The sequence below is a fragment of the Entamoeba invadens genome (assembly GCF_000330505.1).
Source record: "Entamoeba invadens IP1 unplaced genomic scaffold scaff_1105074725849, whole genome shotgun sequence".
Lineage (NCBI taxonomy): Eukaryota > Evosea > Mastigamoebida > Endamoebidae > Entamoeba > Entamoeba invadens.
The window spans coordinates 925,190-935,978 of NW_004440189.1; the positions used below are offsets into that span (position 1 = coordinate 925,190).

General features: G+C 28.6%; 2 protein-coding genes across 2 annotated transcripts; both read left to right on the forward strand.

Moving 5' to 3' along the window:
* Window positions 1-213: 213 nt before the first annotated feature.
* Window positions 214-1,137, forward strand: EIN_231040 (hypothetical protein; the record flags this gene model as incomplete). Its single annotated transcript, XM_004255204.1, has 1 exon — window positions 214-1,137. One exon carries the CDS (start codon window positions 214-216, stop codon window positions 1,135-1,137), a length of 924 nt encoding a protein of 307 aa, XP_004255252.1.
* Window positions 1,138-7,315: 6,178 nt separating this feature from the next.
* On the forward strand, window positions 7,316-7,636 carry EIN_231050 (hypothetical protein; the record flags this gene model as incomplete). Its single annotated transcript, XM_004255205.1, has 1 exon — window positions 7,316-7,636. The coding sequence occupies one exon, from the start codon at window positions 7,316-7,318 to the stop codon at window positions 7,634-7,636; it is 321 nt and encodes a 106-aa protein (XP_004255253.1).
* Window positions 7,637-10,789: the final 3,153 nt, after the last annotated feature.

Consider the following 10,789-nt stretch of genomic DNA (forward strand, 5'->3'; position numbering starts at 1 on the left):
AAAATATAATATAAAACTAACAATTCAAATTCGACACCCAAAAATGAATAAATAATAAAGACAGACAAAGAGTGCTAAGTTATACCATAATGATGAGGCGTATCCCGAATTATAAAGTGATGAAAATGTAACAGAAGAGTTCTTAAAAATCAAAAAAAACAAAAATGAATATCGAAAAACTGGTAATAGGAACTTGAAAATCATATTTTTGTTATGAAAGTGTTATTGTTAGCACTTGTGCTGATGTGTGTCAAAGGAGACGACGACTTGTTCAACCCGTACATCCACACCAAGACGATGTTAAAGCGTTTCCAAAAAGTGAAGGACCAGAACAAGAAAAATGAGAAAGCACTTCTTCAGCTTGAGGGTAAAGAGAGAAAACTGTTGAATGTGTTAGATATAATGTACAGAGATATGAAGATAGCAGTATCGATGAAAGACAGATTTACACTTGAGCAAAAGGTTGGGAAGCTTCAGAAAGGATTAACAGAACTGAGACAACAAAAGAGAGCAATCTTACGTAAGATGAGACACTCTGCTGATAAGGTAGCTTCACCAGAAAGAGATAGATTTGTTAGAAAAGCAAGAATTGAGAAACGAATTGGACTTGAGACTTCCCTTCATTTGAACAGAGAAGTTATTGTCAACCAGAAGAAATTGTTGAAGGTTATCGAATTTTTCGCACATAAATATGCAAAGATGGCATCTGAAATTGCTGCAAGTAAAATGAACAAAGAAGTTGACAAGAAAGGTGGTGACATTTTGAAGGCCCAACACAAATTCAAAAAAGCAGCAAAACACGCATACAACAAATACTACAAGAAAATCGTCAAGAGACTCGAAGAAGCAACAGCTGATGGCGTAGAAACAAAAGACATTAAGATGGAGTGCAGATCAGCTATCGATGGCCTCATCAGAAGACTCGAACATCAATACCTCACTTATGTCAAATCTCGTAAAGAAGCATCAAAAGAAGCAAAAAAAGCAATCAAAAAACCACTCAGAAAATCGATGAAAAAACTCTCTAAGTCCTTCGAAAAGAAGGCTGTCAAGGCTGCAGCCCAAACCGCTCCCGCTAAGAAAGATGTCAAGGATGTCAAAGCTCCTCAAAAAACCCAAGAACCAGCTAAGAAATAAATGAGACACTAACATGATTTTGTTGACTTATGTTCTTCTTGTATTTAAAAACATTATAACAACCAATTTTTTGTGATAGTATAAATACTATAAAGGGCTTAAAAAACAGTTGGGATGGACTTTTTTGGTTATTTTTTAATTTATTTATAGTAAAGTGTAAGATTGTCTTTTTAAATTGATTTCCTTTTCCACGATTTTAATTAAAAAGAATAGGTTTTACAACAAAAACTATTCAAAAGGTTTTGTAGTTTCGATTTTTGAAAAGCAGTTGATATGTACAGTCGGTCAAGTAAGCCTATAGTACCTGATACAACGTTGTTATTTTCTCAAACATTGTTTATTCAAGAATCTTCTAATTTTCATAGACTCATAAAAATAGCAATCCATAAACTCAGAAAAATCACGCCACAAGAAACATTTTTTTTGTTATTAAGGGATGTTTTTGTTATTTGTGGTTTCCATTTTAAAACAACTTAAAATTCAAATTCAACTAAATTTGAGATCTTTTGTTTTCCAAGTCGAAACAGATCGTTTCGTCAAAACACTGGCAAAATAACAATCTGAAGAAGAGAGGAGCAGGGGTGAGTACCAACTAGAAAGAGAAAATGGTAGAATTCAAATTGAGTCGGTGTTTTTGAGGTATGAGTTGACTGTATTAAACTTGTTCTTTGCGATGAGTATAATAAGTATGAAGAGAGAAACGAAACAACAAACCAATGTCAGGGTTAAAGTGTTTGAAACCCCTTTTTACAGTTTACTAAAACCCTAACAATCTAAAAACAAATAGATTTTTATCATTATTTTATCTATTGAAATTTAACGGAATAATATATTGGACTATATATTATTTTTTGTACTTATTATTATCAAAAAAGCAAGTAAAACGAAATAATGAGTCAATTATCGCTTGCTTGACAGGCACTTGAAAAACCGCTGGGAATGGATGCACCCATGTTCAGTTGGTGAGTAAGTCCAAAGTGCATTTTTTCAGTTTGGCTTTGAAATGCATTTGTGAGCGAATGAGGAACCCTACAAGAGGGGGCGTGAAATAAAGGTGCAGTCTATTTTTGCTGAGAGACATTGAAAAGTGGTCTATTATAAACACGTGCTGGCCATATATTTACTATGTTGCTCGAGAGGTAATCGATTTGACTGTTGAGTATTTGTTTAATGGATGATTAAAAAATTGAAAAAAATATTAAGGAGTGAAAGGGGGTGTGAAAAAAAATACACTCGCGGGTTAGTGTTTTTGAGTTTTTTTATTTCTGCAAAAAATGAAAAAATATTTAATATTAGGTTCATTTTATTTGATAAATTCTGAGTTGTTTTTTGGTTATTTTGGCTTCAAAGAACAGTTTCGAAGTCAATCTTTCTTGATCCTCCTTTTATCATTCGGCAAATTTAGCCTTTACTTTACATAAAAAATAATACACAAATTTCAATAACAAACATCGGCATTTTGAAAAAGTCAGAGAGACTCTTGTAAACCTTGTTTTTTTGAATCAAATCGAGGAAAAGGAAAAAACAAAACATACAAAAACTATAATCATATAATCATTTAACTATTAAATTATCAAAAGCGGGTTTTTCCACCCCTTTGATAGTCAGGAAAAAACTTTTTTCAACCACAGAGTATAAAGTTTCGTATTTAAAACTCCCGATTTTAGATGTCGTATTGAAACCCAACTTTTTAGGAAAATAATTGTTTCATCGGCTATGAATAGCCTTTTTGTTACAACTAGCGGAATCATTTTTGTGCCATCAAGACAACCACAACAAGGCATATTTGTTCTTGAATTGTCTCGTTCAACTTCATTAAAAAACATACTCACCCGTATTAACTTCCGCGTAAACCAATTTGGAACGAACATCAACCCATTGGTCAAAACCGACCTAGTCAAGAATGTAAATGAGCTCAAAACGGCATCCGTCTATTTTTTCTTTAATTCCGTATAATATTGCAAAATAGACTCTTGTGTTTCTTCTGCGCGTTTTAGTTCCATAACTGGTGCAATTTTAGGCTCAATTTCGGGAACTTTTGTAATTATTTTGTAAAGTTGTTTGGTTCCTATTTTTTGCCGAAATTTTCATAAATAAAACAACTTGTTTCTTCTTGACTCGCTTTTTTGTTTTTCTATTTTAATAGCTTTTTGAATTTCCTCAATTTCTTTATCATTGAGGATCCTTTTTATTCCCTTTTCGGGTTTTTTATCCAAAATTTCTTCTTTTTTAATTTTATCTATTTGAGACCTCACACTTCTATTTTTAAAAGTACCAAAAAATTTCTAAAGCATTTGTCATTGAAAGATTTTTGGACTTTAAAATAATTGAAGTATTTTCTGGTAATATTTCCAAACAATATCTTACTTGATCTCGAAAATAAACAAAACGTGTTTTATTAAAATGTTCGTCAAGTTGTTTAAAAATATCAATAATAGAGGGAAATTTTTTTAAATACTCGATAATGCGAGTCGAGTGAGGTACTACGGGACCTTTCATGCTTTTGGAAAGGCTTTCGATTTTTTCGTCTCGAAATTTATATTTATACTTTTGATGTATCAATTGGTTTGGACATGAATATGTTTTTATGTTTATTGGTGTTATCATTGTCTTATATTGTTGTTTTTAATTTATATTCATTACTTTGTTGGTCAAACGTTTGTATTTTATTTATTTTGTTTACCATTCTTTATTCTAAAAAGAAAGTTATTAACTCTAATCAAATGTATGTTCAAGTTAGTTCGTTTTTAATATGTTAAGAAAAACATATCATAATACTTTAATAATAGTTTGATAAATATCACTTATATTTTAGATCACTAAAAACCTTTTTTTATGAGTTTTTAAAGAGTTGCTTTGTTTATAATCTTATCAAACAGTAACAAAACCAATTCTCTTTTTAATTATTAATAACTATAATTATAGTATATACTTGAACAAAAAATGAAATAAAACCATAAAATTACTTATAAAATGCAAGTAAAGTACCATCCAAAGCCTTTCAGATCTTTTTGATCGTTTTTATTTAACTTAGCAATACACGCCAATTTAAAGGATGTCATGTTGAAACTGTTTCACGATGTTTTTTCCGTCGAATTTTGCTTGAGCAATTATAACTAAAGAAGACGTACAAAGTCGTTGTCAATGTGTTTTTCACAGTTTTTTTCTTTTTTCCTCTCCAAATAATCAAAATGCAGTTTTGGCAAACTTATCTTCCCGGCGGAAAAAGCACTGCAATACCATTCATAAGCAATTTAATTATTTTTTTAACCTCGTTGTTGTTTTGCCTCAAGTAAATAAACATGAAAAAATACAAAAACTTAAAACCGATGCATCCATTTTTTTTACCAAATCGAAGTAACTTTAACACACAAACTTTCCCATAACGCCAAGATTTACCAAAAAAACAGAGAAAAAAATGTGGTCTTTTTTCACGGCATAAAAATACTTGGTTAACCTTATCTCGGCAAAAACACACAAAACATCGCCAGTATGTTGTTTATTATGACCAAAAAGTTATGGCTGGCGCACTGCAGGCTAGCATGATAAAGTCTCCCCGTCTTTTTAACTTTCACCTGCACGGCGGATAAAAGCGCTGAATTACCATTCATGTATTTTTTATATTAAGAAATGCAACATAAAATCGGTTTTGCCTCAAAAAGTCGAGTTTTTGAGCATTTCAGAACAAAAAACACTGAAAACCTGGATGGACACATGCAAAGTCTTTTTACCGCTGCAAACTTTTTAATTCAAAACACTCGTCTTATTACCATTTTATTTACCATATTTCATGTTTTGCTTCAATTTTCGTAAAAATTTTCAAAAAAGGGAGTGAAAAAATAAAACGAGTCTTATATAGCTTGTTCGACGGGGACTCTAAAAACAACTGGGAGTGGAGACACTCAACTTCTAGAACTGTGGCAATTCCACATGTTGTTTATCAGTTTGGCCACAAAATGCAGTTTTGAACGAATGAGGAATCCGTTCGTAGGGGGTGTGAAATTAAGGTGCACAATCTCTTTCGTAAAAAAAGCGTGAATAGTTCAATCCATAGTCCGGCAAATAGAATTTCATTTTATTTTTTACATAGAAAGTTTATAACTTGCGGCAAATGAAGCGAAAAAAATACCAATTTTTTGTTTTTCGTTTTGTTAGTTACTCAAAATGTAATTCAGAAAAATCTTTAAAAACTATTTTGGGTTTTTATTAAAACAATTGTATTATTTTTAACATTATTTTTATAAATTAATATTTTACTATATATTTACAATTAAAAATTACTATATATTAACATGAAAAAACAAAACTCATATGAGATAAATTAAAAACGTCCGTTTTAAATAAAATGAATTTTATTTTTTTGTTTAAATTTATTTTCATTTTTAAAATAATAAATTTATTCAATATCATAAATATTAAAAATGTTAAAAAATAATAAATAATATTAATAATTATTATTATATAATTATTATTATTATTATAAAAAATACCAATTTAAATTAAATTTGATAAAAACATCTATAATAAACATGATGAATTTTGTTTGTTTTATTTAAATATCATTATTACTATTGATTAAATTATTAATTTATTATATAACAACAATAACAATAATATTTAAAAAAATTAACTATTATGAAATAATAATATATTAATGAAAAAACAATAACAACAATAATTTTAAAATAAATATAAAATGAATAATATAACTACAAAAAATAAAACAAAAAAATGACTATACGTTATAGTAACAACAAATGGTTTTGGAACAATATGGACAAAGGATTTATTAAAGCAGAAAAAGGAAACGAAAATTATTATTATTGTGTTATATGCGAAAAGTGGCAAACACTTGGAGTGAAAAACATTCATAAATGCCACGAGTCTACTGTCATTGTGTACAATAAAGAAGAGGCTTTAGCATTTATAGACCCCTCTAATAAACATCCAACACTTCCAATCAACAACAAAATTATCAAACGAGACGATATAACACAAACTCTGCTCCAGAAAAACAATCCAATTACAGAGAACGACTCGATCTTTCAAATTTGTCAATGAACAATTATCCAATGAACACTGATTGTTTGACCAATTTAAACACATTGACTTTAAACGCATCAACACATATTGAAAATATTTCAATGTTACAAATAACAAACACAACATTGTGTCCACTTACTTTTCCACGAATAGAAACTTTACTGCCAAACAATCCAACAGTTTCCTTATTCAACATTCCATCTTCGGCAAGTAATATTGTACCAATTAATTCTAACACACCCTCTGCGTTCAAATATAGTTCTTCTATGTTCTCAATCATTCCATCAGCATTTGGTCTGCCTCAGAATACACCTGAAAATATAAATGACATATTACAAAGTAAATTGCAACATGAAGAAAGGTGTAATCAAATTACATCGACAAGAGGAATTTATAATCAAAATCAAGATCATTTATCAAATGCAATTTCTCCACTAACACCAAATCCATTAAATGATTCATCAACAACTGAACACCATATTGAAATTGAGTCTCAAAATTCAACATGTGAAGTACCAGAACTTGAAAACTTTGTTGAAAAACTGTTCATTTTTAACGACGGTGTTTTTGCATTATACACTGTAATTCCCTTTAGTGAATACGATGAAGAGGAAATACCAAGACACTTAATTCAATTTTGCAAAGCTCCAATTGGAATCGATATGATTAAATTTAAAGGAGCCTGTGACTTGTTGTTTTCTGATACAACAAAGGACGAAAAAGTTACAACACAACAACAACGAAAAAAGTTCTAACTCATAAACAAAAAGTTGTTCAAAACGTCATAAATCATTTGACAACCAAATACAAATTTTCTGAAACATGTTGTTCAATATTGAAACAATCGTTTGTGATTTCTTCATCCCAATTGACTCCAGAAGCAGTTGATATATATAAAAAACTTGCAGTTAGTTTTAGAAGTGCACGTCGTCGACTTAAAAGCGAAAATATTATAACCTCGAAGCAACTTATCGAAGATGTTAGAAATTGTGTTTGTTTTGCAAATGCAACTGATACATATAAAAAGGATGGGATAACATTTGTTGCAATTTTTATACGTGTGTGTATGAAATTTGATTTTTATGAGTGTCCCCTTTTATTTTCAGAGTATTATGGAGAAAGTGATGGTGAATCAATGTGCGAATGGATTTTTAACGCACTTGCTTTTGATACAAACAAAGAAGTGTTGTTCCCATTGCGCAAATTTATTGGAAGCACACAAGATGGTGCATCAGAAAATATGGGGTGTGATAACGGCATGATTAAACACATGAAAATGAAACTGGTTCCGATAAAAAATCCAGAAGGAAATATAATTGAAAGAAAGTTTTATGGAGTACACTGCCTTGCTCACAGATGTAACTTGTTTGCCCAAGATGTAGGTATGGAATCACCATTCGATATAGTGACAACATTTATTAAATGGTTGTGTAACTCAACAAAGCTAAAAGAATAATACACGTTTTGTAATTCCAACAACACAAAAAATGTAAATTGTCCACTTACTCTGCAACAAGGTGGAACTATATGGCAAATTCTTCGTCGGCAATTCTGAAAAGTGAATCTTTGATTGAGCAATTTTTACAAGACGAAGAACAACAAGCAGATGTATTTGGCGAAATGGTCTATAAACAAATTCAAGAATTCGACGTTGAAATGCAAGATTATATCGAAATATTTTCTTTGAACAACTCCTATATTCATTTTAGTGTGTGTTTGTTCAATGATATTTATACACTTATAAACAAGCTGTGTATTGAATCACAAACAAGTCTTTGTATACTTCCTGACCTTATTGAAACCACAAAATGTTTTGGAGTTTACATTGATGTTATTATTAAATCAGTCAGAGAATCAATTGAAAATAAAGCAGAACTTAATGAGTGTTTTTTCCCAAAAACTTCAAAGTGTTTAAATAATCCGTCAGTTGTACTTCAAGTTCTGATGAAGCTTAGATTTCAATTTCTATTGAGCTATTTTAATTGTGATCAAACAATTAATGTTAACACAAAAACGCAAATTAGTAGTTATAGTAGGTCACCTCTCTCGAACTCGCAAAAATCGCACACTATTAAAATCACTTTATTAGGGTTTTTTTAACTTTTTGGACCCCCCTTTTTAACACACAGTGTTATCCTACAGCGATTTTTCAATTTCAAAACCTTCGAAAGCCCCAAAGGATGAAACAGTTTTTATTATCGATTTTCCTGGTTTTTGCGAAAAATTTGTTCAAAAATCGTGAAGGATTAACCATCATTTATATGGGTTTTTACGACATCCTTTTTCAAGGTCGAATGACATAAAATTGCCTACAATTTGCTCATTTTACACTAAAATGTTGTTTATTTTAAAATTTATATAAAATTAAAAATTTGAGGTAATATATGTTAAAATAAACATAAATTAGTATTTTAATAATAATTGCAAAAAGTTGCGAGTTCGAGAGAGTCGACCTACTATAACTACTCTAAGTGAAACCCAAAAGTTCGAGAGAGGTGACTTAGTATAGTTTTGAAAATATTTTTAAAAATAAATTTTGAACAAGACTAGAACATAAACTAACATAATAAGGAGAACCGAAACGAAGTGAGGTTCCAAGACCAACAACGTAGTAAGGACAAAGTCTGAATTTCCGGACCTCGACTTTATAGTTTAAAATAAATTAGAAATGAGTTTTAGAGAAGGAATTGATATTAAACAAAAACAAATTAATGAACATCAAAAAAGAAGAATGCGACATAGAGAACAACTTGTAAATCAAAAACGTAATAAAATATTTATGGAGAACATACCTTTTAATAATTTGACAATTGATTATCCATTTAAGAGTTTAAATAAATATGAATCAATTTTGAAGAAAGATGTTAATAAAAAACAAATAATTAGTCGTGACTTCAATCCAAAAACCATGAAGAAACTTTATTCAAGACCTTATTACTCTCCATATTTTAATAGTTATGAAGTCGATTTAGCTTTCTTTGATTCCTGAAACAGCACCAAACAAAATATCTACATGTTCATTATTAATATTAACACAAAATATTTATATGTATTTTCACTTTATAATAAAAACAATGACAGTTTAATAATGCCTTTTAATACTTTACTTAATGTTGGAGTTGTTTTTGATAACAAACATTTTGATGGTGAATCTGCATTGAACAGCACTTATATGTCAAATTATTTCAATAAATTTAATATAAGAACATATTCATCTTCATCCAAACATATTAATAAAAACAGAGTTGTAGATCGAGTTATCAGAACAATTAGAACTGCTTATGATAATACAATGTCGAGATATGTAAACAAAAATCAAGATATACTTATTCAAGAAATTGTTACTTACTATAATTTTTCAAAACATAATAAAACTGGTTATCGACTTATTGATATGCAATACATACCTAATTACAACAATACGTATAAATGCTATCAACTTGAATATAATTATTTTAAACAAATGGTTAAGAAGAATGATGAAATATTATATAAACAATTTAAAAATGGATTTTTATCTTATAAATATGAAGACAAGTTAATAATATTTTTGGATAATAGTAAAGACAATACTTTCAGAAAGACAAGAAATTATTTTAGTACAAAAGCAACAATGATAAGATATGATCATGGTAACATAATATGTAAACTTGATGATAATGATAAAATTGTAACAATTCCATGTTATTTTGCACTTCGTGATTGCATCTAATTCAATATTACTAATAAAGTCGAATCGAATACAATCTATGTGAAGCTCATTTACAATTTGTTATTCATGTATATGTTTATTTTTGTTCTATAAAATGAGAAAACTATACATGAATTTACATAATAATAATTGTAAAGTAATAAATACATATCAATTTGAAGTTGAATTACCAATTGAATTTGTTTGTTCTACTAATAATAAATATATTAATACTATTGCTACTAGATTCTATAATTCATATGGTCAGATTGATTGTGGAAATATTTTAAGAAGTGATTTGAATTCTAGTAATGATTATCCTTCACAAGATGGATTTATAATTTACAAACAGTGATAATCAAAAATCATTTGAAATCAAAGATAATAAACGAAAAATAAAAATATGGTTTACTGATTACAATAATAATAAAATCAATATTGATTCAGATTATTATTTTATATTACAGTTAGAATTAGTGTTTTAAACACTATGTATTCTTGGTGTTATATTTGTTGATAATATTTTTTGTTCTTTTAATTTGAATAATCTCTTTTTAAACAAATATGAAAATATTTTTAATACTGTAATAAATATTATCAGAAATATAAATGATAAGAATGAAGCTAATTCTACTATTTTTTCTAATTCAACCATTTAGTGTTTTAAAAAACACATTATGGAATCTTCGATTATGTTAGTGATTTAAAAAATTACCATAAATCGTTTCTAGAATTATAATTATTATAAACAGTACTTGATTCAAAAATATCATAAATTGTAGTTGTAGTAGTTCTTCCAAATGAATTAATAATATATGTTTTATAATCTGTAAAATTAGATTCAGCTTTGGATGACATATATATATATTTAGTGAAGAACCTTGACATATTTCTGTAATAGATGATGTATTTGTTATT